Below are 26,735 nucleotides of genomic sequence, written 5' to 3'. Positions count from 1 at the left end.
TTAGCTGAAAAATTATGTTATTTGTTCTATTGTTTAAAGGCCAAATTTTAGAAGTGCAGAATCATTTAATTCTCTGTTTGTTTATGGAGATTTTGTAGCACATAATGTCAGATAGCTGGCCATTATTTAGCTTTTTGGCTATTTTCCTCTTCATAGGGAACTGTACTTAGGAGTACGCAGAAAGAATTTGAGTAGAAGGTACTGGACTTCATAGTGAAAGAAGGAATTCTAAGGTGTAAATTATATGTTGAATAAATCTCCTCACAAGGGGTCAGAAAGCATGAAGACTGTAGTGTTTTGGGGATTTTTACCAGCCGAAGTTGCTTTGGGCTAGTGGTGAGATAGAAAGTTTACCTTCATTATCCAAGTTCACATGTGATAGACATAGTTAATTATTTCCTTCTCTTAGAAATACATGAGAATTTCTGCATCCTATTCTGAAAAGTTTTTCCTGATCGTAGGGGCATAAGAACTTTGGCATATTTTCTTCAGTATTTTCTCATATGATTAATCTTAAAAATAATGCAGTCAGATGCACTATTTAATTTTTAAAAATATATAAATTACCAGCTCTGTGGCCAATCTTGTACAGAAGCAGATTGTGGGAATTCAAAACACAAAAATGTCATTTCTAAAAAACATCCAGTGAAGACTTTTCACCATATATGTACAAATATATATCAAATAGATATTTATATACACATAGATATTTAATATAAATATATAATCTTTTTTATTGCTATGGGGTTGTTTATATTAATTATTGCCTCAAGGGCATAGATTCTTGTAAAATAAGACCACTTGGTTGATAAAGTGGAAATCTTGTGGCAAATGTTGACTGAGAAAGTCTGCCAGGAACATGGGTAGGAAATGAAACTGGACTATCAAATAAAACATTTTCTGTCAAATATTGATGATTCCTTTTTAAGTATAATGTACAGTAATTTCACGACTATAAGGCACACCGGCTTGTAAGGCACACCTCTTGGGAGTTGGCAAATTTTGCAACTTTGTACATTACATAAGGCGCACCGGACTGTAAGGCGCACTTTTTTCTTGCAGCGAGGAGCTGTGCCGCGTGCAACAAAGTAACGAATTAGTAATGAAATAGCGCGATCGCAGGGTTTACTGGCAGGTGCACAATTTGCAAACATTTTTCACATATTGGTGTAGCCTTGAAATGCAGCCCCAGGCACCACGGGCCCCGGCACTCCCGCCCGCCCCCAGTGCTGGCTGTCACGGCTCGTGGCTCCCGGCTCCCAGCTTCCCCCTCCTGGCAGCCACAGCTGCCACCGGCTTTCCGCTCGTGCCCGGGCTGCAGCTGGCGCCAGCTACTTCCCCCACCACACCTGGGCTGTTGCTGGCACCGGCTTCTTCCCCCCTGTGCCTGGGCTGTGGCCGCCGCTGCCTTTCCCCCTCGTGCCCTGACTGCTGCCATCGCCAGGCTCACCCCTGCCTGGTGCTACCCTGATGCCGCCAGGCTCACCCTTGCCCAGCGCTGCCCCGCCACCGCCAGGCGGGCTCAGCTCGGCTCAGGGGTGTTGTGGGCTCATACTTCCAGGTTGGCAAATTTCCAAACTTTGTGCATATATAAACCGCACCGGACTATAAGGCGCAATTCCGGGTTCGGACCAAAATTTTAGTCAAAGGGGTGCACCTTATAATCATGAAATTACTGTACTTTGGGTTCATTTTATTTGTAGTTGTTGGGTAAAAATATATTTTTCCTGGTTGGGAAATTGTTTTTATATTGTCCATTTTACACATGAAAAAAAAGGAAGCATTTTTGCATATCCATATTTCAATATCTAGGAATAGGAGCAAGCTACAGGTTCCAATACACTGACTGCCTCCACTCTTGTGACTGGGAAAATAAACTACTGTGAGTTTAAGTATCATTTCATTGGCTGAACTTTATGCTAGCAATTTCATTTAAATTATTGCTTTTGTTAAAGTATTAAAATCAATTCTATTTAATGTTTTAAAATAGTAAAAGCAGTAATTTGCTGATGTCTTCTGGTTTTGATATTTTAGTAATGTGGATTTTTAATTAGGAAGCTATGTTTAATCAATACGATTTCCCAAGAAAATGTCTAGAATAAATTGAATAGATGTGATTTGAAAGGAACAGTTACTGTATTTCCTCTATAAACATGTAGAGATTTTAGAAGAAATCTGAGTAAGTGTTAAAAATGTCAGTAAGAAAACCTGTTACCTGGTGGTCTAAGCATGCTACAACAGCACAGAATGCAAGGCTGATGTGTCTCTGTGTGTGTGAACCACTGATAGCAGTAGAGAGGCCAGGAGAGCACATGCAGTGCTCTGACTGCATGTCAGAAAAGATGCACTGACACAAATTCCTGTGAAATTTTGGGTTAAATTAAAAACTTCCTTAAAGGGGAAGTCCCTTGCTCTAGGGGTGCAAACACTACAGTAATTTCACAATTATAAGCTGCACTGACTATAAGCCACATCTCCAGGTGTTAGCAAACATTTTGTTCTTTGTCCATACACAAGCCATACCCAATTATAAACCGCTCTGTCATTCGCAGCGAGGACCCGCGTGCAACAAAGTTGCCAAATAGTAACAGAATCGTGGCGCGGTGGGGTTTACTGGCTCGGGTCGGGCAGTGAGGGCTTGAGGCTGCCAACAGGGCCACGTGACCCAGCTCGGCGCTGCCGCTCAGCAGGGCCGCTCGGGGCCAGCTGCCGCCGCCACTGGGCTTGCTCGCCCCAGCCTGGCGCTGCGCCACGGTGGCAGCAGGGCCCGGAGCCCACCGGCACCCATGGCGGTGGTGGCAGGAGGGGAAGGAGCCCCCCGCCTGCCCCCAAGCCGCGGGGCCAGCAGGAGGGAGCCCCCGCCTTCCCCCGGTCCATGGGGCCAGCAGGAGGGAGCTCCCCCGTCTCCCCCCCACCTGTGCTGCCGGCACTGAGCCAGCTCCACCCACTGCAAAACAGAATAACCAATTTGTAACAATTGGGTAATGCCGGGTTTTACTGTCAGGTGCTCAACTCGGCGCCTTGGTTTGCACTTCTGGGGTTGGAAATGTCAGAAAATTATTCACATATATAGCCGCTCCTGAGTGTAAGCCGCATTTCCGGGGTGGGAGCAAAATTTTAGTCAAAACGGTGTGACTTGTAATCGTGAAATTACTGTAAATGTTATATCAACTATACCATCTACAAAATTGTTTTCAATGAAAGCTGATGCATATATATTCAGGGAACTAAGCACTTCATATGACCTATATCCTGAGGCCACCACAATGTGATAATTGAAAAAAGCTGATTGTAAACTATAATCGATAACTAGTAAAAATTTCTCTTCTAAAATTGCTTTTCTTATTAAATTTAGAAATTTATGACATCGGAGTATTTTCCTTTTTTTCCCTAGAAAAAGAAAATTATTTTTAGACCATGACTGCTATGGTATACTGGACCTCAATTTGGACTTTATGTGCTGTTTATTTTGCTTGTTTTGGACATATACTTCTACACACAAAAGTGTGTTGTTTCTTCTTACAGTGTTTTCAGATTCTGCAGCCACAGAGTATGCAAGGGACCTTCTTGGAGTGTAACATCAATTTCTTTCATTAGTCAGCTGACACTGGTGACATGCAGACAATTTGCTGACTTTGAACAAAAAATATTATCTGATTTGAGTCATCCAGGGCCCTCACTGTGGGTGGATAAGGAGGGTCTTACTGTTTCTTTTGGATAAAACAGAAGTAATAATTATAGGCCAACTCAGAAAAGGAGAAAAATCTAAATGCTTATACATGCCTTTAGTAATGTTTAAATGATGTGTGCCCAAGCATGAGGGTGAATTAGAATCACTGGAGAGTGCAAATAGTGTCCTTTAACATGCTCTGTGAGTGTATTTGAGGTGCTGATATGGGTATGATACCCTTGTCAAGCGGTGTTATTGATGTAGCATTGCTTCTCTGTGTGACTAATAGCAGCAATATCTTCAGTTAAGCAAAAAGCATTTGCGAACCTGGTACCACTATGCAGGCTTCTGTTCTTGATTATCTGCTGAAGAGTCATGACTGGTGCTGTTCAAGGGCAATATCAGTAAAGAGCCAGAGTGGATTGGGGTAATGATTAATCAGATGGAAGACATAAATTCAAGGGAAATTGCTTTAGAACACAGACAGGCCAGGATGGTACCTTCTTGACCTTTGCAGTGTCAGAGACCACTGTCCAACAAAAGATAAAACTAAGCTGCTGAAAACGTCAAGTAATTCTTACCTCTTGGGGAATGTATGGCTTTTAGGGATTGAATCAGTGAGGGTGGACTTCACCTTTTAAAACATGGAAATGACATGAAAAATTAAATAAGGCTGCTGGGTACACTCTTTCTTAACAGTTTGATTTGTCATATTATACTGAACCCTGGGGGTTAGAAGAAACTGGTAATATGACTGTGTATCTCCTCTGTGTAGTTTACATTGCTATAATAAATAACTACTCCTTTCAGCAGGAGCACATTCAATAAGGTGGAGGTATTTTTTCATTATTTAGGAACTATTACTGATTTTGACCATTTTCCTCCCAATGTTTTTATTCCAGTTCCTTTTAATGAAAACCCTTGTTGTGCATTTTCTTGATGTGTGTTTCTTGGTGTGCTCCTTACGAAAGACTCAACCAATTTAAGACTTTTGACACTGTCTGCTCCAGAAAACATCTAGTGACTCCTAGTCCCCTCTTCATACAGGACAGAAGATACTGCTTTGATAATATATCTAATATGCTACTTGAATGGCAGCACAGGAAATCAAGCCCACGGCTCCTGAGTACAGCAGTGCTGCAGAGATTCTGTTGCTTCAGCCTTTGTCCTTCCAAGGGTTTCCTTCAATGACATTTTTCTTGCTGAATATTCAGTCATAATATAAAAAATGATGAAGTGCTATAAATTCACAATCCCAGTCAATGTTAAAAGTTGTGCAGAATTTTGAATTGTTTCTCATGTGTTATCAACATGCGCTCCTGGCAAACAAATGAAGATAATCATTCTATAAAAGGTGATACCTGCTCATTGCAAATCCCTCTGGTTTGTGTTAGCATTTTAATTAATTCCAATCCAGTCTGAAATCTTCATCCTTAATGTTCCTTGCAAACACCCTTTTCAGACTTGAAGGGTGTGCTACTTCTTGGTGTGGCAGAACAGAAAAATGAGTTCACAGATAGGTAACAGAGGCTTGATGCTAAAAATTGCAGTTGAATATGTGAAATGCAGTGTGTTCCCCTTGTCTTGCCCTGAAAAGAGAACTGAGAATGTCTGTTTCTAGTCTACAATTGCTACATATGTCAGACAGAAGTGAGGTTTCTAACAGCTGTAGTCAGAGATTGCTAATGGTTTGGGGGTTTTTTGGCTGTTCCTGCTGCTCTTCCAGATTGCAGTTTTGGTCCCAAGAGGCTTTATAATTTTGGGTATACCATTCTGTATGGATAAACTCTTTTCAAATTTCAGGTGTCTGGAGTCTAGACATGCCTTCAGAATTTCCAGTAGAGGGTTGGATCTGTATATAGAGAATTTTAGCCTGCTGGCATTAGCTTCACTGTCTGCTTTTAGGGCAGTCTGCAGAACGACCTTGTTTTCTGTGAGGATGTTGAGTGTCCCAACAGACTTCATTTACCCTGTGAGTCTCACTGGGAAACCTCAAACAAGCACCTTCTGCTGGTTCAGGACCTCTAGTTAAGACCAGGCTTCAGCCCTCATGAGAGCTGGCAGGGAGCAGCAGCCATGCTGCTCCAGGAGAGGAGAGAGGACAGGCGATAAGGGGGACTGCAGTGTGGGCAGGGCAGTGCTTTCACCGATGGAGCATTGTCCTGAGGCAGAGCATGGTGCAAGAAACAGTTTCATCAACAGGCTGGTGGTCATCAGACAAAGTAGGGCAGTGTTACATCCATGGCCAGTCAGGGAAATCCAGTCTGAGAATCAGGAACAGCAGGGATAGGAGACAGGTGAAGCTATACAGTGCAGCTATAGTGAAGCTCAGGCAACTTGGGGTGGCTAAGTCTGAGCTTAAGAGGGAACGTGAGCCCATGGCAGAGGATCTGGGGTTCTGGAAGGAGTTCTGGGTGATGCTGGGTAAATGATTTAGACCTAATGAGGCACCAGGAGCCCTGATAGCCAATTAAGAATCTACAAGAGAAGAAGGACAATCAGTTTCAAAGTGGGGAACTCCAGGAAGATGGTAAACTTCACTGCTGAATGTCAAACATTTTAAGGGCTAGACTAAGAATTGGGCTGAGAATAAGATGGAATACTGAGGGTCTCAGTGAATCAGAATATTGTTCATGTCCATAAAGATTGCCAGGTGTTATTCTACTTTAAAATAAAATAGAAACAGCTTGTATGACAGAATTTATTTCTGAGATGTTTCAACTCACCACATCTTTTTGCTGTGCAAACTCAAACATAAGGAACAGAATATTTTTTTTTAAATGCCAAGTAGGTTGTTTTCAAAATAAACTGCAGAAAGCTTACTGAAATTGAAAAAAAAAGTTTGCCAGCTCTTCTATCTTCATTTTACTGCCTTTATTTTGTGCTTTTAATGGCAGAGCACTGTGTTTATTCAGTTTTGCCATCCATTCCTACATATTCTACCCAAGGGAAGAAAGCCACACTGAGGTAGTGCTCAGATTGCATAATGTACTCTGAGATGCAGATAACTCCCATTTTGTTACAAGTCTAACTCACTGAATCTGAAAAGCTTAGGACTGCTGCATTTTCAGTGCAGACTTTTCGTCTGTCCATTATATTAGTCTCATATTTCATGGCTTCTTCTCACCTGTGTTATCAAGTCCATAAAATAAAGGCTTATGGAGTTCACTGAACCAAGTAGTGGTGTAAAATATAAAAATATCAGCTGCTAAAGCATTATATTTGTGATTTAATGGGAGCCATATACCTGCAGGCACTTTGACTAATTTACTTGAAATTTTCTTACACAGGCTGAAATACTGTGTGTACTAAGGCACATATGCACTGAGCAACCTGCAATAGTAGTGTGATTCAGGAAAAAAACCTGAAGTTGTGTAGTCAGCACATGATGCAGTTTGAATCTGGCTAAAAATACGAGTTTATGGTAAACATTACAGGGTCTATTTTCCCCCATGTAGAATAAAATGAGGCAAACAATTTGTACAATTTTAAGTTGGTGCAGCTTAAATGAGATGCAGTTGGGTTTTTAGCAGCACCATTTGTGTTTATGGAGCATTGGGCAGTCATGATTTCCTTTCCTGCCTAGTGAAGGCCTGGAAGACAATGAGTCAACCTTCATTGTGGAAAAGTAATTTCACCTCAAACTGCTGCATTTCCCTACAGGGACAGGTAAGATTTTATGAGTGTGCAGAATCACCTTTTTAATGCAGCAGAACTAGCACTTTATTTGAGTATCAGGTTCCATAATCTTTAATAGCTTAGGTATATCTGAAGATGAGCAATAGATTACTGTGATCACAGTCCTCCAGTAAAAACACTGCATGAGACACGGTGCAGACAAAAAAGTATTAGGAAAACTCTAAATAAACAGGAGGAATTAGAAAAGATTGGTGTACGTCATTTGGAATATACACAGTACAGGTTTTTTCAGATAAATAATTTAGAATGTATCCTGTTCTATAAAAATAGCAGAGAAAATCTAAGGTGGATGTAAATGCAGTCTTGGTTGCTTTAGTACAAAAATGAAAACAACGTAGGATTGCAGGCTACTTTCAAAGTACAATAATCTGTTCCTTAACCTTTTATGTGAAATGCCAATATGTTTGAAGAGAGATCATAAACTTTTAATTACAGTAATTTCACAATTACAAGCCACACCTGATTATAAGCCGCATCTCGGGGTGTCGACATCATTTAGGTCTTTGTCCATATATAAGCTGCACCAGATTATTAGCCGCACTTTTGTTGGCAGCGAGGATCTGCGTGCAACTTTCACAAAGTTGCCATTTAGTAACAGAATCGTGGGATCATGGGGTTTACTGGCTCGGCCCTGCTTGGGGCGGCCGCCAGGGAGCAGCCCCAGCCCTGCTTGCTGCTGCCACCGGGAAGTGGGAGTGAGGTGTGCCTGGCCAGTGCCGCCGGGAAGAGGGAGAGTGGCATGCCCAGCCGGTGCCACTGGGAAGAGGGGTGTGTCCAGCCGCTGCTGCCAGGAAGAGGGAGAGCAGCGTGCCCGGCTGCTGCCGTCAGGAAGTGGGGGTGTGGCGTGCCCGGCCACTGCCTCCACTGCGCCCCCCGGGGCCCGGGCAGCGCTGCCACTGTACCGCCACTGCCCCACCGCTCAGGGCCAGATGGGCTCCAGCTTGGCTCAGGGCTGCTGAGGGCTCAGACTTCTGGGTTGAGAAATTTCCAAAATTTGTTCATATATTGGCCACTCCTGAGTGTAAGCTGCACTTCCGGGTTGGGAGCAAAATTTTAGTCAAAATGGTGTGGCTTATAATCGTGGAATTACTATACTTCAGAAGGAAAAATAATATGTAAAGCTTTTAAATTCACTTTCTAGTTAAACTAATTGAATTTTTTTGCTATCTTATAAATATTTATAGATATTTTGAAAACACTGAAAATATCCTTTGCCTAGGTACCTCTTGTCTGCATATTATCAGGCTGCTTTTCTTACAGTCTTCTATGGATATGTTTTTTGTCATTCTTGATTATAAATGAGTTGCCATATGATGAATTTCCATGTCACAGAACCTGAAAGTCATTGTTACTTCGTATGCACAAGTATACTCCTTATCAACTTTGTTAAGACCTTATTATGTGTAAAGATCTGTTCCTGGCACATGCAGCTTTTACTTCTACTTTCTATTTTGGGTCTGTGTTTTCCTGAGCTGTTTCCTCTCAGAAGCAACAGGTTTATGGAAAAACACAGTTCAAAGAGCAAGGTGTTGAAATTACCAAATACAAATTTTAAAACCTCTTTTTATGCCTGCCTGTGTCAAGTTCGGCAAGTGATCTAATTTTTCTATGTTTAAATTGTCACTATTTCAAAGTAGAAAAGAGAAAATTATTAAACATTCTGTGTAGTTTGTCTAAGGAGCTCATCTTAAAAAAAATTATTGCACTTTTGTACATTACAGTAATTTCACGATCATAAGCCGCACCATTTTGACTGAAGTTTTGGTCCGTACCCGGAAATGCAGCTTGTACTCTGGAGCGGCCAATATACAAATGATGTTCAGAAATTTTCCTACCCAGAAGTGAGAGCCAGCAGCAGCCCCGAGCCAAGCTGGAGCCCATGTGGCCCCCGGTGACGGGGCGGCGCCGCCGATCCGAGCCCATTATAATTCTCTGTATCTTCTCAGTGTTTTCAGTCTTGTGTGGCTGTGCAGCTCCCTGCCCGCCCACCTGCCCAGCTGCCCACGCGGCTGCGCGGCTCCCCACCTGCCTGCCCAGCTCCCCGCCCACCTGCATGGCTGCCTGACTCTCTGGCCACCCGGCTCCCCACCTGCCTGCATGGCTGCCCGGCTGCCTGCCCGCCCACGTGGCTGTGCAGCTGCCCAGCTGAGTGGCTATTCAAAGGCAATGCGAATTCATTGGGAATGCTTGTAAAATGACCACACTATTGTTTGTATCTTTTTCTGCTTGTTAATAAAACTTGCAGGGTACGCTGCCGCAGCTATTTTCTCTATCTTTTTTCACTTGGAAATAATGTTTCCAATGTCGGCACCTGCCGGTAAGCCCCGCGATCCTGCAATTCTGTTACTAATTGGCAACTTTGTGAAAGTTCGCTGCAAACGAAAGTGCGGTTTATAATCAGGTGCGGCTTATATATTGACGAAGACCTAAACGTTGCTGACACCTGGACATGCGTCTTATAATCAGGTGTGGCTTATAATTGTGAAATTACTGTAATTTGTAACAAGGAACATAAATGCTATCTACAGTCTAATTTAATTTTTCAAAACAGAGCAAAAAATAGCAGGAATAGTGACAATTTTTTTCATTTCAAAATCACTAGAGAGCAAACATTTTGAACTAGAGCAAAATCATAAAAATATTGGCATTTTTGTAGCATATGAAAGGGATGTAACAAAAATCTGGTACAAATTTCAGTTCTGTTCAGCTCTCTCATCTTTGCCCAGTGCTTCTCCAAAATGAAATTTGCGTGAAAACGAAGACTGTTTTCTTTTCTCATATGGGCAGTGGTTGCTTAACCTATTTTAGCTAACTAGGGACCTAAATGGTCACCCATCTTCTAGGTTCTGCTGAAGTGTCCTTTTGTCTCTCTCTGGTTTACCAGACTGGATTCTAAACATTTTTTGTTATTCTGTGAAAGATATATTTGTTCATTGATATATTCAGCACTTGATGCTTACTTTTAATTTATAAAAATAGAGCTCTTCATTTAATGTGAGAAAATAGACCTTTTTTTTTAATGTGTCAGAATGATAGAGTAATTTGGATGAAGAAATAATTTGGAGGTTATCTAGTCTCACATCTGGATTTAAATAGTTCAGAGTATTTCCAGTTAAGTTTTGAATACCTCTAATGCTGGGACCCCCAGTGCTCCTCTGTGCAGCCATGCACATGGCTGGAGAGCTAACATGAAGGATTTCTTCTTTAGAACTGTCTGGAATTTCCTTTGCTGCAACTTGCAACTGTTTCCTCTTTTCTTTTAGTCCCTTGCCTCTGAAAAGAACCTGTCTTCACTGTGTTTTTAACCCCTCATCGGATGATGGGAGGTGGTGAACAGATTTCTCCCTAAGAATTCTCCTCTGAAGACTGGGCAAAAAACTCTCCTTGTGCATCACGTATCCAGACTATGATGATGGTGAGGGGCATGAAGTTGGATGTGGTAGTCAGTGTGCCTACACAGAGAGGAGATATTCCCTTTAACAAATGGAGAGCATTCCTCCTAAAGTTACCTAGATGTCATGCTGGAATGTTTTCTGCCTGTAATTGACCTGAATCCTTAGGGCCTTGTGAGCAGATTTAAGGAAGTGACTTAAATTTAAGCTATGTAAATATTAATTTAATTCAAAGAATACATTCCACATCTTAAATTTCCATTTTGATGTAGCCAGATTTATGATATGGCAATAATGGACCTCTTTATTAAAATAGTTTTCAGAGAATGCTTTGTCTGTTCATTTCATCCAATGCTCCCTAACACTAGTGGGATAGCAAAATCCAAACAAACTAAGTTACGCCACTCTGGTGGTTTGACCGTGCATGAGTGCTAGGTGTCCACCAAGCTGCTGTTCCTCCTCAGCTGGATGGGAGAGAGAATATGTAGTAAAAATCTCATTTGTTGACATAAGAATAGGGAGACACCATTTACCAACTACTGTCACAAACAAAACAGAAATGACTTGAGAATCTTATTTTATTGAAAATAAAATCAAATTACAAAAATAAGAAATGAAGTAGCAAACCACTTCCTTTCACCTCATCCTTCTTCACAGACTCAACTTCACTCCCAGTTTTATCTACATCTTTCCTAGATGTAGAGTGGGAGTTTCTGTCAGTGTTGTTTCTGTCAGTGTTGTCTCTGCCACTCCTTCCTTCTCAGGCGAAAGGCTCCTCACACTCTTCCCTTGCTCCAGGGTGGGGTTCCACCCATGGAAGATAGTTCTCCATGAACTTCTTTAACATGAGTCCTTCCTACAGGATGCAGTCCTTCACAAACTGCTCCAGCACTGTTGCCCCATGGGGTCACAAATCCTGCAGTAAATCTGCTACAGATGGGCTCCTTTTATCATGGGGCCACAGGTTCTGCCTGGAGAGTTTTCCAGCTTTGGTTGTCTCCACCTGATTACAGTCTCCTTCAGTGGTATCCTCCTGCTACAGCATGGGACCCTCAATGGGCTGCAGATGGATCTCTGCTCCTTCATGGGCTGCACGGACACAGCTGTCTCACCATGGTCTGCACAATGGGCTGCGGTGGGATCTCAGCTCCAATACCTGGAGCACCTCCTGTCCCACCTTCTCCTCTGACCTTGGGGCCTGCAGAGCTGTTTGCCTCACAGGTTCTCACATCACTGTTCTCTAGCTGTGTTTTTCTTTTTTCTCCCTTCTGAAATACATTATCCCAGTGATGCCTGGAAAGGCTTACCTGGAACAGAGACTAGACAGAGCAGAAGGAATAAAACAGGTTTTTATTGAAAGGATAACCTTGGGCAGTGCAAGAGCCCAGCCAGGTCTACACCCAAATTAAATCCAAGATGGATCCTTGTCATGAATCTTTACACTTTTATGTTTTGGTTCATCTACACATTGGGATCAATTATCCAACCACAGTCCTCGTTTATGAAGTCTCAGCCTTCCCTTAACCATTGTTTATGCTTTTTAGGTGATAAGTGTCCTGGATGCTCTAGCTGATAAGGGATTGTTTTGTCTAACTATCCTGTGAAGAGAATTTACTAACACCTAATATGAAGTTTCAGAGTCACACACCAAGCAAAATATAAAAGCTAAAACCTAAGGCATCGCCAGAAGTGCTAACACCATCACTGACAGTGATGTAGCCGGCAGCAGATCCATCTTGCAGGCAGTTGGCACTGGCTCTGTGCATGGACATGGGAGAAGCTGCTGGAAGCTTCTCACAGAAATCAACCCTCTAGCCATACTGCTACAAAAACCTTGCCACACAAGACCAATACACCTACCAAGCAGAAAAATTTATTTTTTGAATGAACTTGTGATTTTCTTCTATCCAGAGTTAGCTGTTTCTTATGATTTGTTACTAAACTGTGAGGAGACACAGTCAGAACAGCTAACCCAAACAGACCACATGGCATCTTGCTCGGTATAAAAAGTGAGGGGAAGAAGAAGGAGTGGAGAGAAGGTTTAGAGTTTATGGTATTTATCTTCCACAGTAACTGTTACAGTGAAAGGGGCCCTGCTCTCCCTGAACACCTGCCTGCCTGTGGAAGAGGTGAATTAATTCCTTCTTTTGTTTTGCTTGTGTTGTGGCCTTTCTTTCCTCATTAAACTGTCTTTAACTCAACACACAAGTTCTCCAGCTTTTAGTCTTCTGATTCTCTTCCCAACCCTGCCAGAGGGGAAGTGAGGGAGCAGTTGTGTGAGATTTGGCTGCTGGTTGGGGTTAAACTACAGCAGTGTGGTATGGAAACCAAGCAGGAGCAATTAGAAGTCTGTATGCAGTCGCAGAGCTTTGATCTTACGGTGTTAAAGGAGATGTGGTGAGACTGGAATGTTGTCACAAAGGGCTACATACTGCATAGGAAGGACAGACTAGGGAGGCAGTGGTGGAGTTGTCCCTGAAATATGTAGAATATATTGAACTCTGGGAGGACTGTACATCCCTTCAGAAGGACCTGGGCAGGTTAGAGAGATGGACAAGAAGAACCCTGTGACACTCAACAAAGGCAAGGGCAGGGTACTGCACCTGGGGAGGAACAACCCCAGGCACCAGCACAGCCAGGGCTGACCTGCTGGGAAGCAGCTCTGCAGAGAAGGACCTGGGGGTCCTGGTGGACAGCAAGCTGTCCATGAGCCAGCAGCGTGTCCTGGTGGCCAAGAAATCCGGCGGGATCTGGTGGGCATTAGGAAGAGCATTGGGAGAAGATTGAGGGAGGTGATCCTGCCCCTGTATTCAACGCTGGTGAGGCCTCACCTGGAGTGCTGTGTCCAGTTCTGGGCTCCTCAGGACAAGAGAGACATGGGAGTGAGTTCAGCGGAAGGCTACAAAGGTGATGAGTAGACTGGATTTTATGAGATGCTCCAAGTGAAGTTCCACTTATTGATGGAACTGGGCCTTTGCTGCCTGGAGAGGACTGGGAGGGGATCTTATCAATGTATATCACTATATGAAGGGGCAGTACCAAGAGGATGGACCAGGCTCTTCTCAGCACTGCCACACAGTAGGACAAGAAGCAAGGGGCAGACACTGATGAACAGGAAATTCCACCTGAATACAAGAAAGAACTTCTTTACTGTGTGGATGGCCATGCGCTGAAACAGATTGCCCTGAGAGGGTATGGGGGCTCCCTCACTGGAGATATTCCAGAACCATCTGGATGTAATCCTGTGCCATGGGTTCTGGCATGGCCCAGTTTAAGCAGGGAGATTGGACAAGATGACTGTCGGATCCATTCCTGTGATTCTGTGATTTCATTCTATGTAAGAATATGCCTGATAACTACATATGTATATTAATGGAGTTAAACACAGCTTTACCTGTATGATTTGGTTTTGATTTTTCTTTAAGCTAGACTGATTGGTGTCTTTCATGTTTTCGTATAGTTTTAATTTTCACCTGGAATTACTCTGTATTTCCCCTCTGTTTCTAGGTCAAATTGATGTATGCTCAGTTTCTTATCACATTCCATAGCTGAAGTAGTCCCTTGCCAGAAAAGCTTATTATGTTATTCTTGGTTTTAGTGTTTATCTATCTTCACAACATATTTCGATAAGGATTTTGTCTGAGGGTCAATGAGGAAATACGTTTTCAGTCATAAAAAGCATTATATATATATTTCGTTTGTTTGCTTAAGAAAAGCAATATTACACTGAAAGAGGAGCAGGTCAACATGCCATTCTCAGATTTAACATCAGTCTAGTGTCAAATTTGAAAAACAGAAAAATAAAATTGAATTATAAAGTTCAGCAACCACCCTTCTGAAAAATGTAGCAAAGAAAATGAGACCTGGGGAAATCTGAAAAAATATTCTGCCCCCCCCTTCCCCCCCCCCCCCCCCCCCCCCCCCCACCCAGTTTTTGTATCCTGTTATGAATAATAAAAAAGTAACAGATGTTAAAGCAAAAATAATATGTGCTTTGTGTGAATAGAAGAGTGACTGGAAGGGAGTATGGATGGGAAAACCAGGATGTTCCAGTGTCTTTCAGCATTATGCTGAGTGGCCACTTCTCTCTTACCAGAGTTTATTGAGCACAGCAACTGATTCCCCGTGCAGAGGCTAATATAGACCAGCATCAGATAAAGACAGAATTGGCAGAACTAAGAGGAGTCTTTAGACTCTCATTCTGCAGGCACAGGAATGATGTGCCCCAGCAGAAAGTCAGTAGAATTAAAAGCTAAATGTTTTCAGAAATTTTTTCCCTGTGGGATCTGAGACTGTGACCCTTTATTTACTCCTAAAATATAAAGAATGGTTGACTTCATTGTTTCAGGAAGAAAGGAAAGATACATAATTCCAGCTTGTTATACAGCTTGCCCTACAACATGCCCTTCAACCTTCGCAAGTTTTCCCTAAGCTCCAGTGCTATTCTGTGGCATCTGTCAGTCAAATATTTGTACAGTTGCTGTTTCCAAGTACCTGCACATCACAGATTCGTGCAAAGCAATTTCAGAAATGGCTGCTTCAGTAGTTGAGGCTTGTGCTGTTGCATTTGCAGATTTTGTTCCCTGGACAATTTCCACAGTGCATTATTTTTTATTTTACTTCCAGGACAGGACTCCTTGGCTATTGTCTTGGTGCATTTAGAATATGTTTTTCAAATATATATCTATCCTCAGATTCCTCTTTTCTTCCCTGTGAGTGGCATTTTTCTGCCTTCTTTTGATTGTAAATGATTAATGGCTGCTGGTGGACCTTTACTTTCAGAGAAGACTTGTCTGTTTTCTGTACTGAAGCAAACATGACAATGGCAGATACGAGACAGAAATTGCTAGTTGGTGTGCTTTGTGCTTCTGGTAGAGGGTTGGTTTTTTTAACTGCCAACACTGAGCAATGAAAACTTGCTTGTCCAACTGCTTTGTGCTGTTCCCTCATCATTGAAATGCAGGATGATGCTGTCCACTGTGATTCTGACAACTGAAAAATACAAAATAGATTGGAAGCACTGATGATGAAAGTGGATTTTCAGGAGAAGTAGGTATGAGGGAATGATTTTCAGAGGGAATGATTTTCTTTGGTTTCAGAGGGAATGATTTTCTTTGGCAATTTTTTTTTTCTACTTATAAGGCAGCCCTTAAAAGTGCAGAGATATGTTTGAATATGTTTAGTTAAAAGGAAATTTTTAAAATTAATGAAATTTCAATTTTCCTAAGATTTGAGTAGTCTTTCAGGTAATGTGGGTACAGTATGAAACCTCATTAACTTTTACTGATGAGACTTCGCTTATGTCATTCAGGCTGGATGATATGTGTCAGTTCTGGTTGAACAACTTGATGCATTCTACTTGTGTTAACCACTACTCAACACAGATCCTGGAAATAATATGTGGTTTGAGTGAATAACAAAGTGACTGGAAGAGAGCACTTCTTCACTGAAGAGGTTCACAGGAAGCATAGTAGCGTATTCAAAGAACAAATTAAAACCACAATGTTGGAAGAACATTTAAATTATCGATACTGCTTTGTCTTTAATGAGAATGATTTTTTTAAAGTATTTGCCAGGTAAAAACATGTAGGAAAAAAAAGTGATCAGATTGGAAAACTGACAAAAGCAATTAAAGCTCTAGTATTTACGTACAGTAAGACAAAACAGCTAACAAGTATTAGATTTTTAAAAAATCCTAAAACCAATGGACTAACTAAGTTTTCTTAGTATATGCTAATTTCTGTTAACAGTTTACTGTGGGACAGGCAGCAAGACATCTCAAAACATGTCCTATGCTTTGTTCAGTCACCTTTTCCTGGGAAAACAAGCTTTTGACTAATAAAAAAATGAAGGAAAGGACCACTCCACTGTAGGGTCTTTACAGTTTTATTGCTATAATTTAATCATTAGATATGGCTATTTCAGTTTTGTAACACTGTTAGTTTTGTAACACCTGTTAGGGGTGCATTGAACTGAGTCTACTTCTAAGGAATTAGATGTTGGTATTGCAAGCAGAGAGTAGGTAATATCTGTGTTATCTTCAATAATTCTCTTGCTGTTAGTACTGAACCTTTTTTGTAGGTCAAAAGAAAGCATGGAAAAGGCTTAATAAGGGAGGGTCGAACATATATGGATGTTCATTCCAGACTGTGATCTTAGGTGGAACTGCAGATCAAAGATTTGGAAGACTGAGTGTATCTAGTAACAGTGAGCTGAGTTAGACATGGTTATGTCAGTGTTAGGATGGTGGTGCTCATAAAATTTACCACCACTGTATGACCTCTCTACAGGATATTCTTTGAAAGATATTTAGAGCATAGAAGTAATGCATGGAGGGCTAATGTAGTGGAAGTGTAAAGCGAAGAATGTACCACCTCCTAACTTTGTACCTATAGTTTTCCACTCAGCTTTTCTTGGATAATTTGTTTTTACAATATTATTTAATTTTTATCCCAAACTATTCAATTACGATTTCCTGATTTTCACTGGACAGAGTTTATAGCTTTTTAATAGGTCTTTAGTTTGTGATTTCATTGTCTTAGGTGGTCTGATTTCATCATACTGTTAGATTTCCAGTTTGCACTGCTTAAAGGAGAGCTTTTGCAGATCCTGGTTTAATTGTTTATATATCCAGCTGTAAGTGGGGAAGAATTAGGCCTGTGATCAAAAGCACGGTAAGAAAACAATTATTAGAGTTATTATTTTTTGATGATACTTTAAGACTCTAAGGGGCAGTTCAAGATTATATTTTTTGTTAAAGGCAGATGTCCACATACATTTTGCTTTCAGGCAAATGTGTTCTTTTTTTCTGATAAAGGTTATCAAATTTCAAGTAAAAACAAGCTAAAAGCAATTCCACTTGTTTTGTTCTAAGTAGCTAAATTAGTTAAATAATTTAAGAGGAACTGGGCAGGTAGAGCATATGGTGCAGAAACAGTTATCTCTGCTGGCTTAATGAGGAAGGAAAATAATAAAACGGGGAAAAAAAAGATTGCAGTGTACCATGAAGATCCTGCTTCTGCTGAACTCAGGATCGTTGATGTGTACTAGATAAATGAATTCCAATTCACATCTTGCATATGTCTGCTGTGTCTACAGAGAGGATGCAGTGACAAGTGCTGGTACAGGACAAGTGGTGAAAAAGCCATCCAAGCAGGGAGAGTGCTGGGGACTGCGACTGGTGGTGGCACTGCAGCCTTGCGGTATTATACACACTTCTGTCTACTGCAGCTTGAGCTACAAGAGTGTAGCCTGGGTGTGTGACTCTCAACATGAGAAAATTTGCTTAGAATATAGAAACTTAGCTTTTAATCCAGTAACATTACCAAAAATGAATCTGCCTCACTCCAGCTTTGGTGCCAGCTCCAATTTATTTAAAATAAATCAATACCCCTAGTAATAAATACCCTTTATTGAGGAATCTATTAATATTAGATCATACTGAAGTAAATACTGCCCTGGAAAAATAAAGAAAAGGCTTTGCACATGAAGAGAAGAGGAGGAAGTTTGCAGGTATCTCTGTGAATTCAAGTGTGGATTATTTTCTTAAGTACTGGGAACACTTACAAGACAATAGCATCCTCTGTTTGACAACTAACATAGTTCAGGTGCCTATATTTAACCTGGGATATAAAATCATTTGACAGGATAGAAAAATTGGAAGTAGTTATGGTCTAACAAAAAATTATACCTTCACACAATGACTAATTTCTAGCAACAGATAAACTTGGAAAACACAAACCGCCTGTATTCATCTTAGATAATAATAATAATTTTAAAAGGTAGAAAAACAGAATCAAAATGTCAAGAAAAATATGCATTTAAAAAGACAACAACTTTGATTAGAAATGAGTTTTACTCCTTTTTTTTTTTTTCTTCCTCTCTCTTTGGAAAGGCATTACAGATTCAAGAGAAAAACAGAAAAGATGCTATAAAGAATTCCCGAGAATATGTGAAATGCACATTTGAGTGTGACTTCCAGATCTGTTCTGAAGACTATAGTATCTTATATGTGTATAGTTAATATCACTTTTTGGAGAACCCAGTCAGTCTTGTTACAGCTTATATTAAGCAAAGATCTAAGGCTTTATGGGAATGAGTTGTCTGACTTGTCATAGATTTAAATCTTTATAGGATGTCTGATTTAGTTTGTAATGTCCAACTTTTATTTCAGATGTAGCACAATCTATACAAAATGCTAAATACATTGAAATCTGTGAATGTAACAGAATGGAAGAGAATAAATATTAGACCAAAAGAACAATTCGATTTTTATTTTGTCTATGCATCTTTGAGTGTTTTTACAAAATGTTTTTGTATTTGTTTCCTGAAGAAGTATTTCCATTTCTGGCAGAAACACTAGTTTCCTGAGATTCTTTTTGTTTTAGCTGAATTATTTGAATAAGAATGTGGTGTTTGGTTCAGTGAAAGTCAGCAAGCATGTTGGATGAATCGGTTGGTACAAAGAAGAGTATATAGCTAGACTATCATCTCTGCTTTTGCTGCTTTATGCTACTCAGGTAGTCATTAATCCTTACTCTTTCAGGCTTTCCAGTTACTTACTTGTAGTAATCAGTCCAACATAATTGAAAGGGTGGGAAGCTATCATGCCTGGGCTGTAAATTATTCCTTTTTGTACTTATCACTGCAAGACACAGATTTCAGTTCACTGAGAAAGCAAAGCTGCTTTAAAAAATAGTGTTCAAACTAAGCATTTTGCCTGAAAACTTAAGCAAGATAGAGAGACATTTCTGATTTCTGCCTTGACAGAAATTTTTCTCTATCTGCATGTTTTTTTGATGGCAGAGTTATGCTCTTAAAGAATTGGAACAGGTGAAATTCCTTGTTGATGTATTTGGTTTATCACAAACTTCAGTTACTTTTGCAAATTTGTCTTTTTGAATCTGTTGAACTCATGGGGTAGGTGTACTACAGAAAAGTAAAGCATGGTTTTATCTGTGCTGGTTCTTAGACTCTTTGTTCATTTGGTATTCCTAAACTCCTGCTTTCTTCAAAATATATATAGTATGTATATATGTGTATATATACACCCTGTAGTAATAGGAAATTTGACAAGTGAAAACCCTTGCTGGAAAAATAAAAAGAAATAAATATCAGTCTAAGAATTAGAGGAATTCAGAGTTTAGGTTAAATGGGTTGCATGGACACTGTAAAATTATCTAAAATATGGGAACACACTGTAATCATTAACACTCAGAAAAGCACCTGTCAAGAGCTCATCAAGTTCTTGAAAGTATTTGTAGAAGGCTTCAGCAGATCCAGTGAGTGTTTTGATGCATTGCATGTCCACTAACAGCTAGTAGATACCATAGCCACACACAGGTAAGGATCAGATCCAACACACAAACGGTAACTTCTATGAAGCACCTTGAAAACTGGAAAGCTGTAATTAGAAAAACTGCCTTGGCATAAAAGATTTACTAGGATGACCTACTTAAAAGGATCATCATGTACATAAAGTCAGGCTACAGTTTGCAGTCATAAATATTACATCAGGGCTTTTTTAAGGCACTTCTCTTCCAGTAAATGCTTCAGTTCCCATTAATAGTTGAATAGTGCCATCACATCCAATTTCTTTGAGAAACATTCAAAGTGTATGAAATTAATGTAGAGGAAAATACTAAAAAATAAAGACTTTTTACTATAGGTGAATTTCTATTATCAAGAAGCAAGGGAAATATCTTTTAGCTTCTAAAGTCACGTCTGTGTGATTGTAGGCTTCCTTTTCTTTCCCTTTCTTTTCTTTCTGTATCAGAAGTACATGACATCCTTAGCTTGTCTAATGCAGTCTGTAGTTTTCCCTATGCCTAAAAAATCAGTCCTAAAACTTATGTCTGGATTGTACTTCTGGAGACAGCATATGCCATAGAATGAATAAAGGACAGCTTCTCAAAGCCATTCTTTGGTCTTCTCCCATCAAGCTCTGAGGGTAGTTCACACTGCTTTGGAAAGGGTAATAAGATTAGCTTCAGAAATTTCCATCTATTTTTACTCCTGCATCATATCTCCCTGTCTCCTTAGTTGCATTACTGCAGTTTTTCTGAGGTAATGCCAGAAAATAGAACATTAAAATGATCATGGTTAAAAATAACCTTTTCCCCACTCTGGAAGCAGGCACTGTTTTCTTAGAAATACCACTAAAATATTGTAGCCTACTTTCTCCCAGAGGGGAGGCTTCTACCGTCTGTTTGCAGTGTCCAGATTCACTCACACACCACACACACGCGCGCACACACACCCCCTTTGCTTTAGACACATGAGTAATGGTGCAATTTCATAATTGATTTTAGCTGTTCTAACTACAGACTGTTGCCAAAGAATGATCCTGCATTTCTTTCTTCTATATGCTTGCATGCTGCTACCGTTTCTTTATCCCTTCCCTAGTGATAGTGCAGTTGTGTTGTGAGCAGATTTTCTTGCAATATGCCTGAAAACTGCGCTGAGAAGAGGGGAATGGTTGGTCTTCAGTCTAATAAGCAAACTGCTCTTGACTTGTGGCTGTATTTGTGACCTTGGAGCTGCATAAGATGGAAAGCTACAGCAGGGAGCAGGGAGAATGGGGGCAAAATGTCTTGGTGCTTTCATGCAGCTTGGTTAGTGGGCACTCATGCAGGACTAACACACTCAGAGATCCATTAGCTGATAACACAGTTGCTCCACTCTACCCCTACTGTGAGTATAGATAGGGACAAAAGGAATGTGTCTGTCCATGATTCAGGTATTGGGAATCTCCAGAGTATGAATGTGTCGCCACTTCTGCCCACACAGCTCCCTGCACTGAATTTTTTAGGGTGAGATTTTGTATTGCTGTCTCAGTGTGAATGCACTGCGAATGCTCTGGCCAAACCCAGTCATCTTTGAAACACTGGTACAGATCGGAGGAATACTAACTTCCTACAGGATTTGTGTTAAATAGAAGGCTAGAGAGATATTTCATGGTAACTCAATGAGAGAAAGGTTAGTATTTGTAGCTCTTTCTTACAAAACAGGGTGTTCAAACTGGAAAGGATGCTTCAGACAGAGTCAATATGATGCATGATGCATGGAATTGCTTGTTTTCTCTCAGAGTAAAACCTGGCATCCAAGACTAGAGAGTAAAAAATTGAATTCTGAAGGCTGATAGAGATATTAAATTTATATTCATCACATTTTCCTTGTAACCTGCGGTGTTTGTATATTTGAAGAAAACACAGGCTTTTATATTTGAAGCCCTTTGTGTTCTGATGTCCACTGCTTAAATGAAGATTGGGATGATTCTGTATCGTTGTGAAGAGACATCTAAAAATAGTGAAGTATAAGCTTTTTTTTATTTTCTATTTCACAGGTTGAATATTACAGCTTCACTTGTACCTGGGCTTTTTCCACTGATGTCCAACACGCAATAGACATTCCAAACAATATTTAGGAGGTGCCTTTGCAGCTTCACAGGAGTCCTTTGATACAGGATGGAGGACACGTACAAAGACAGGACTTCACTAGTGAAAGGAGCCAAAGATATTGCTAAAGAGGTGAAGAGGCAAGCAGTGAAAAAAGTGAATAAAGCAGTTGACAAAGCCCAGGATGGCTACACACAGAGGTCCTACAATCGATTTCAGGATGAGGAAGATGATGATGATTACTATGGCCATGGTGCAGAAGCTAATGATGATGAAGGATCTAGTGAAGCAACTGAAGGACATGATGAAGATGATGAAATTTATGAAGGGGAGTATCAGGGAATCCCCAACATGGCGCAGGGTAAGGATGACATGGCCTTAGGTCAGTGTATGCGTGATGAATACAAGGATCGTCATGAACTGGAAACAGAGAGGAAAGCTGATGAAGAAGAGCTCGCACAGCAATATGAACTGATAATACAAGAATGTGGCCATGGTCGTTTCCAGTGGGCCCTCTTCTTTGTGTTAGGAATGGCTCTAATGGCGGATGGAGTTGAAGTGTTTGTGGTTGGATTTGTGTTACCCAGTGCTGAAACAGATATGTGTATACCCAATTCTGGATCAGGATGGCTTGGTAAGTAAATTCTTCATTCTGTCTTTTTGCCATTAAAAGATTTGCTTACAGTAAGACTAAATATGTATTTGTCAACACAGAAGCGGTTATAAAAATAAGTTCATCTTAAATATAAATACAATCGTTTAAAATTAATTGCACTAATTAAAAATTTAATTAATATTGTAATTTTATTTTTAGATGATTGTTTTCTTATTCAGTCAGTAAATGAATCACCAAAGAGAAAGATTGTAGTGTAAAACTTAATAAGGAGAGGGACAAATTTTTGTTCTCAATATACAAGAGTAGATGTCCAAATGAACTAATCTAAAAAAAAAACCAAAATCACAAACCAACTCACAGATGGAGAATTGAAGTCCTGCTGAAATGATATAGGTGTAATAAAGAGCAGATGATACAACTGTATGGCAACATTTTCACTTATGAACATTTACCATGTTGAGGTGAAATTCAATCTGGAAAATTCAAATAATTCCAGTGAAAATTGTATTTATTATAGCCTTTCTCTCTCTTTGTCTTTAGTCCTTTTATACCAATGACTGTTCTCTAGCCATCCAAAGAGAATACTGAGCATCAAGGTGACAGAAGAATGAACAAGAGCCTGGGATGTACTTTTTGTGTCCATTCTGTTGATGGGGATGGGCCATGTCTCATCTCCTTGCCTGTTCCCTCCTGTTGTGTGGGAAGCAGGCAGTCTGAGACAGCCTTGTGTGGCTTGGTGAGAGCAACAGTGCTGCAATCAGGTCCCTGCTGTCTTCCCTGGGCATGCCTGGGCACACCAGGTAAAACAAGGCTCTCATAGGGCAGGGCTGTGGAGAAAAGGAAGACTTCTTATAAGACATTTGGAAGCCTTTGTTTCCTAGCAGATGTTCTGCTTGTACCGTCCATCTTTGCAGCACGTGGTTATGTTGCAACAGATGTCATTTTAGCTTTGCTCAGTTTCCTGACATATTGATACCAGCAGTTTGGCTCTGTGGGTTTTAGTACTGTGGGCTGCAGTCACATCTCTATGCCTCCCTCCAGGTGACAGAAGCATGAATGGAAACAGGTGAGGAGTTCTCAGGTGACTGCATCCTTTGCATTATTCTTTGTCATTTGATCATTTGTTATTAGAACTATTTTGCCTATATATACAGCGCAGTGATTAAACTTAAAATGGAGGAAAATTAATTATTTAAGTTTTAACGGTTAAAGAGGCTGAATGCATAATCTGTTTTTTACTGGTTGTTTACACGAAATAACAACATTGTATGTGTCATGCTTGGAACTGGGAGCTTCTGCTTGAAGTCTACTTCTTAAAGAAAAATAAGAAGCAAAAACATAGCAAACCTGTATCTAGATACAGACTAGATAATTGTCAATGAGTCAGTGCAGATAATAACACACAATGCATCTTGGAAAAGTAGTGAATGCCCAACTTGCTTTTTTAGCATTATTGTTCTCATCTAGTCCATGGCAGTTGACAACATCTTTAAAATCTACATCTCAATTTTCATAATTTTTGTAATTTTAAAAATTTTTATGTTGATAGAACAAAAATTATTTATCTCACCCCTATTTTTTAATTACTGATAAATTTGCTTGTTTTGCCACATGCACCCTTCTCAAAAAATGAAACAGTCAAAACTGTCTTTGTTCTCCAGGGCAATAAAATACAACACTAACCTCCAAATCTCAAATTATTTCATATTGTATTATATTTTTTACAAATAGTATTCTTTTTAAACAACTGCATTAAACAATATGGATGTGTTTTGTAATTGGGAGTGGGAAGTACTGTCCCCACAGTAGTAGGGGTCATGAGTATTCACATCCACCTCTTGGGGTCTGACCCATGTCAAGAAGGTTGAGGATTTCCCTGTCATTTATGTTGTTATGAGGCTGTCTCGAGGTGTACTGGAATAACTCTGTAAATGTTTAACTAAATTCAGTACAGAAGGTATCAAATACCCCAGAGTTACAAGTGCAAGAGTGTGTGTGTGTGTGTGTGCGCGTGTGTGTGTGTATGAACGATGCTTCTTGACAAAATTAAGGCAACAGCTCTGGAAAACTCAGCTGTGCAAGTTGTGTACTCTCATGCCTAAAATACAGAAATTGTAATGTATCTGCCTTTTGCAGTAATATGAAACTAACCTTTCTATTGTGGTATTAACAAACAAATAATTATGTACTAAAAAATTAACATACAAAAGCAGGAAAGAATGGAGATAAGCAATTTCTTTCCCAGTGTGTATTGAAGGCATTGCTACACGTGACTCTTTTAGCAACAATTTCACCAAAAAAATTCATTTCTTGCCCATTGTTAATAGACATATAACGTAAGCTGCAAATCATCAGTACACCAATACATGTGTAGCTTATAAACAGAGTAGATATACTGCTTGCAGACAGCATAACCTTAATTCCAATGATACAAAATATTCATTTAGCAGTGAATGCTTAGTGAAAGTTTTTTTATGTTGTCATAACTGGGCCCTCACAGCCATGCATTTCAATTAATTGCGCTTCTGATTTCACCTTATAATTGCATCCTAACTGGGGTCTTCCAGACAGGCATAGATCTTTTTTACATGATTAGAATTCCACAATCCAGAGGATTTTAATGTTGTTAGAGTATTAAAGTCACAGGACTAATGCTAAATGCTATAAGGTAAAATAAGACACATACGCAATATTTATATTTCAGGGAATTCTATAGACTGTCAAGATACACAGTATGAACATCTTAATTTGTCTTTGAAAAAGCATTCATTGATTTGGTTGTAAAACTGATTTCTCATATATCATACCATGACACTTTACTAGGGAACAGGAACTGAATAAAGACATGCGACAATATTTATTGAGCCTGCCTGTTGCTTTTCTTACTTTTTAAAAATTGGCTTTCACAAGGACAATTTCCTAAAATCCTTCCATATTGACCCTTGCATGAGCTTGAGATCAGTGTTTATTGAGCACCAGCAACATCTCAGAGCCTATAAAGTCACATTACAAGTACTTCATCGTGGAATCATAGAATAGTTTGAGTTGGAAGGAACTTTTAAAAGGTCGTCCAATCCAAACCCCCTAAATATGGAGGGACAGCTTTAACTAAATCAGGTTGTTCAGAGGCCCATCCACCTCAATAGTAGAAAAAAATCTGAACATCTCAGGATTTAGTGATTATTTTAAAATCTTTTATTTTTACTTTTTGCATGTGTTCTGTTAGGCACTCTTATTCACTGATTGACATCCTTTACAGAGGCCAATTGCTCCTCAGTGATTACTAATATTCTCCTTAGTTTGTTTAGAATTCCTGTATGATCCTCTGTATGAAGTTTAGATGGAATGATCTCTTGAGGGTGAATAGTCTTCTACTCTGTTCTGTCTTACCATTGTGTTAACTTATGTGTTAGTCAAGACTTTGATACAGGTTCATAGGCAGCACAGTAACAGACCTAGAAAATATTTTTATATGTAAAAGACATTCTTTGCTGGTGAGTCAGCCTACAAATATTTTCTTTCAATTGAAAAACACAAGTATTGGGGTAAATCAATGGACTGATAATGCAGGTACTGTGAATATGAATAGCAACAAACACCTTACCTTGGAAATAAAATTATTTTATGAAATCCCATATTTAGTGCCAAATAATACCTTGATCTAAGTGTTTTTTCCTGTTTTTTTTTTTTCTGAATTTAATGATAAAATTTTGTGTAGCATTTGCTACATTTGTAGGAAGAAGAAGCATTTGTAGAAAGAAGAATATAATTGACATAACTAGGTCTTTTGGACAGAAGTAGTTCTCAGCCTGGGACAACAGCCTACCAATTCTACATTGATTACTAAATTGCACATTAGCTGCTTAAATAACAGCACTTCCCATACCTACTCTGTCTTAAAACCTGCCCAACATAACACGCATAATTCTAATCCACAAATTCCTTTTTCTTTACATGGGAAG

At 39.9% G+C, this 26,735-nt stretch overlaps 1 protein-coding gene across 1 annotated transcript in view; it reads left to right on the top strand.

The window, feature by feature from the left end:
* The window catches only part of SV2C (synaptic vesicle glycoprotein 2C), a 123,200-nt gene that overhangs the window by 10,728 nt on the left and 85,737 nt on the right, over positions 1-26,735 (top strand). Inside the window, exon 2 of the mRNA XM_033085228.2 lies at positions 22,106-22,791. Within this exon, the coding sequence (XP_032941119.1) occupies positions 22,227-22,791 (565 nt within the window). The 5' untranslated portion in view covers positions 22,106-22,226. The remainder of the gene's footprint in view (positions 1-22,105; positions 22,792-26,735) is intronic.

The sequence above is a fragment of the Catharus ustulatus genome, chromosome Z (assembly GCF_009819885.2).
Source record: "Catharus ustulatus isolate bCatUst1 chromosome Z, bCatUst1.pri.v2, whole genome shotgun sequence".
NCBI classification, from domain to species: domain Eukaryota; kingdom Metazoa; phylum Chordata; class Aves; order Passeriformes; family Turdidae; genus Catharus; species Catharus ustulatus.
Note: the sequence above shows the minus strand (reverse complement) of the source record. Positions and strands in the feature narration are given on the sequence as shown.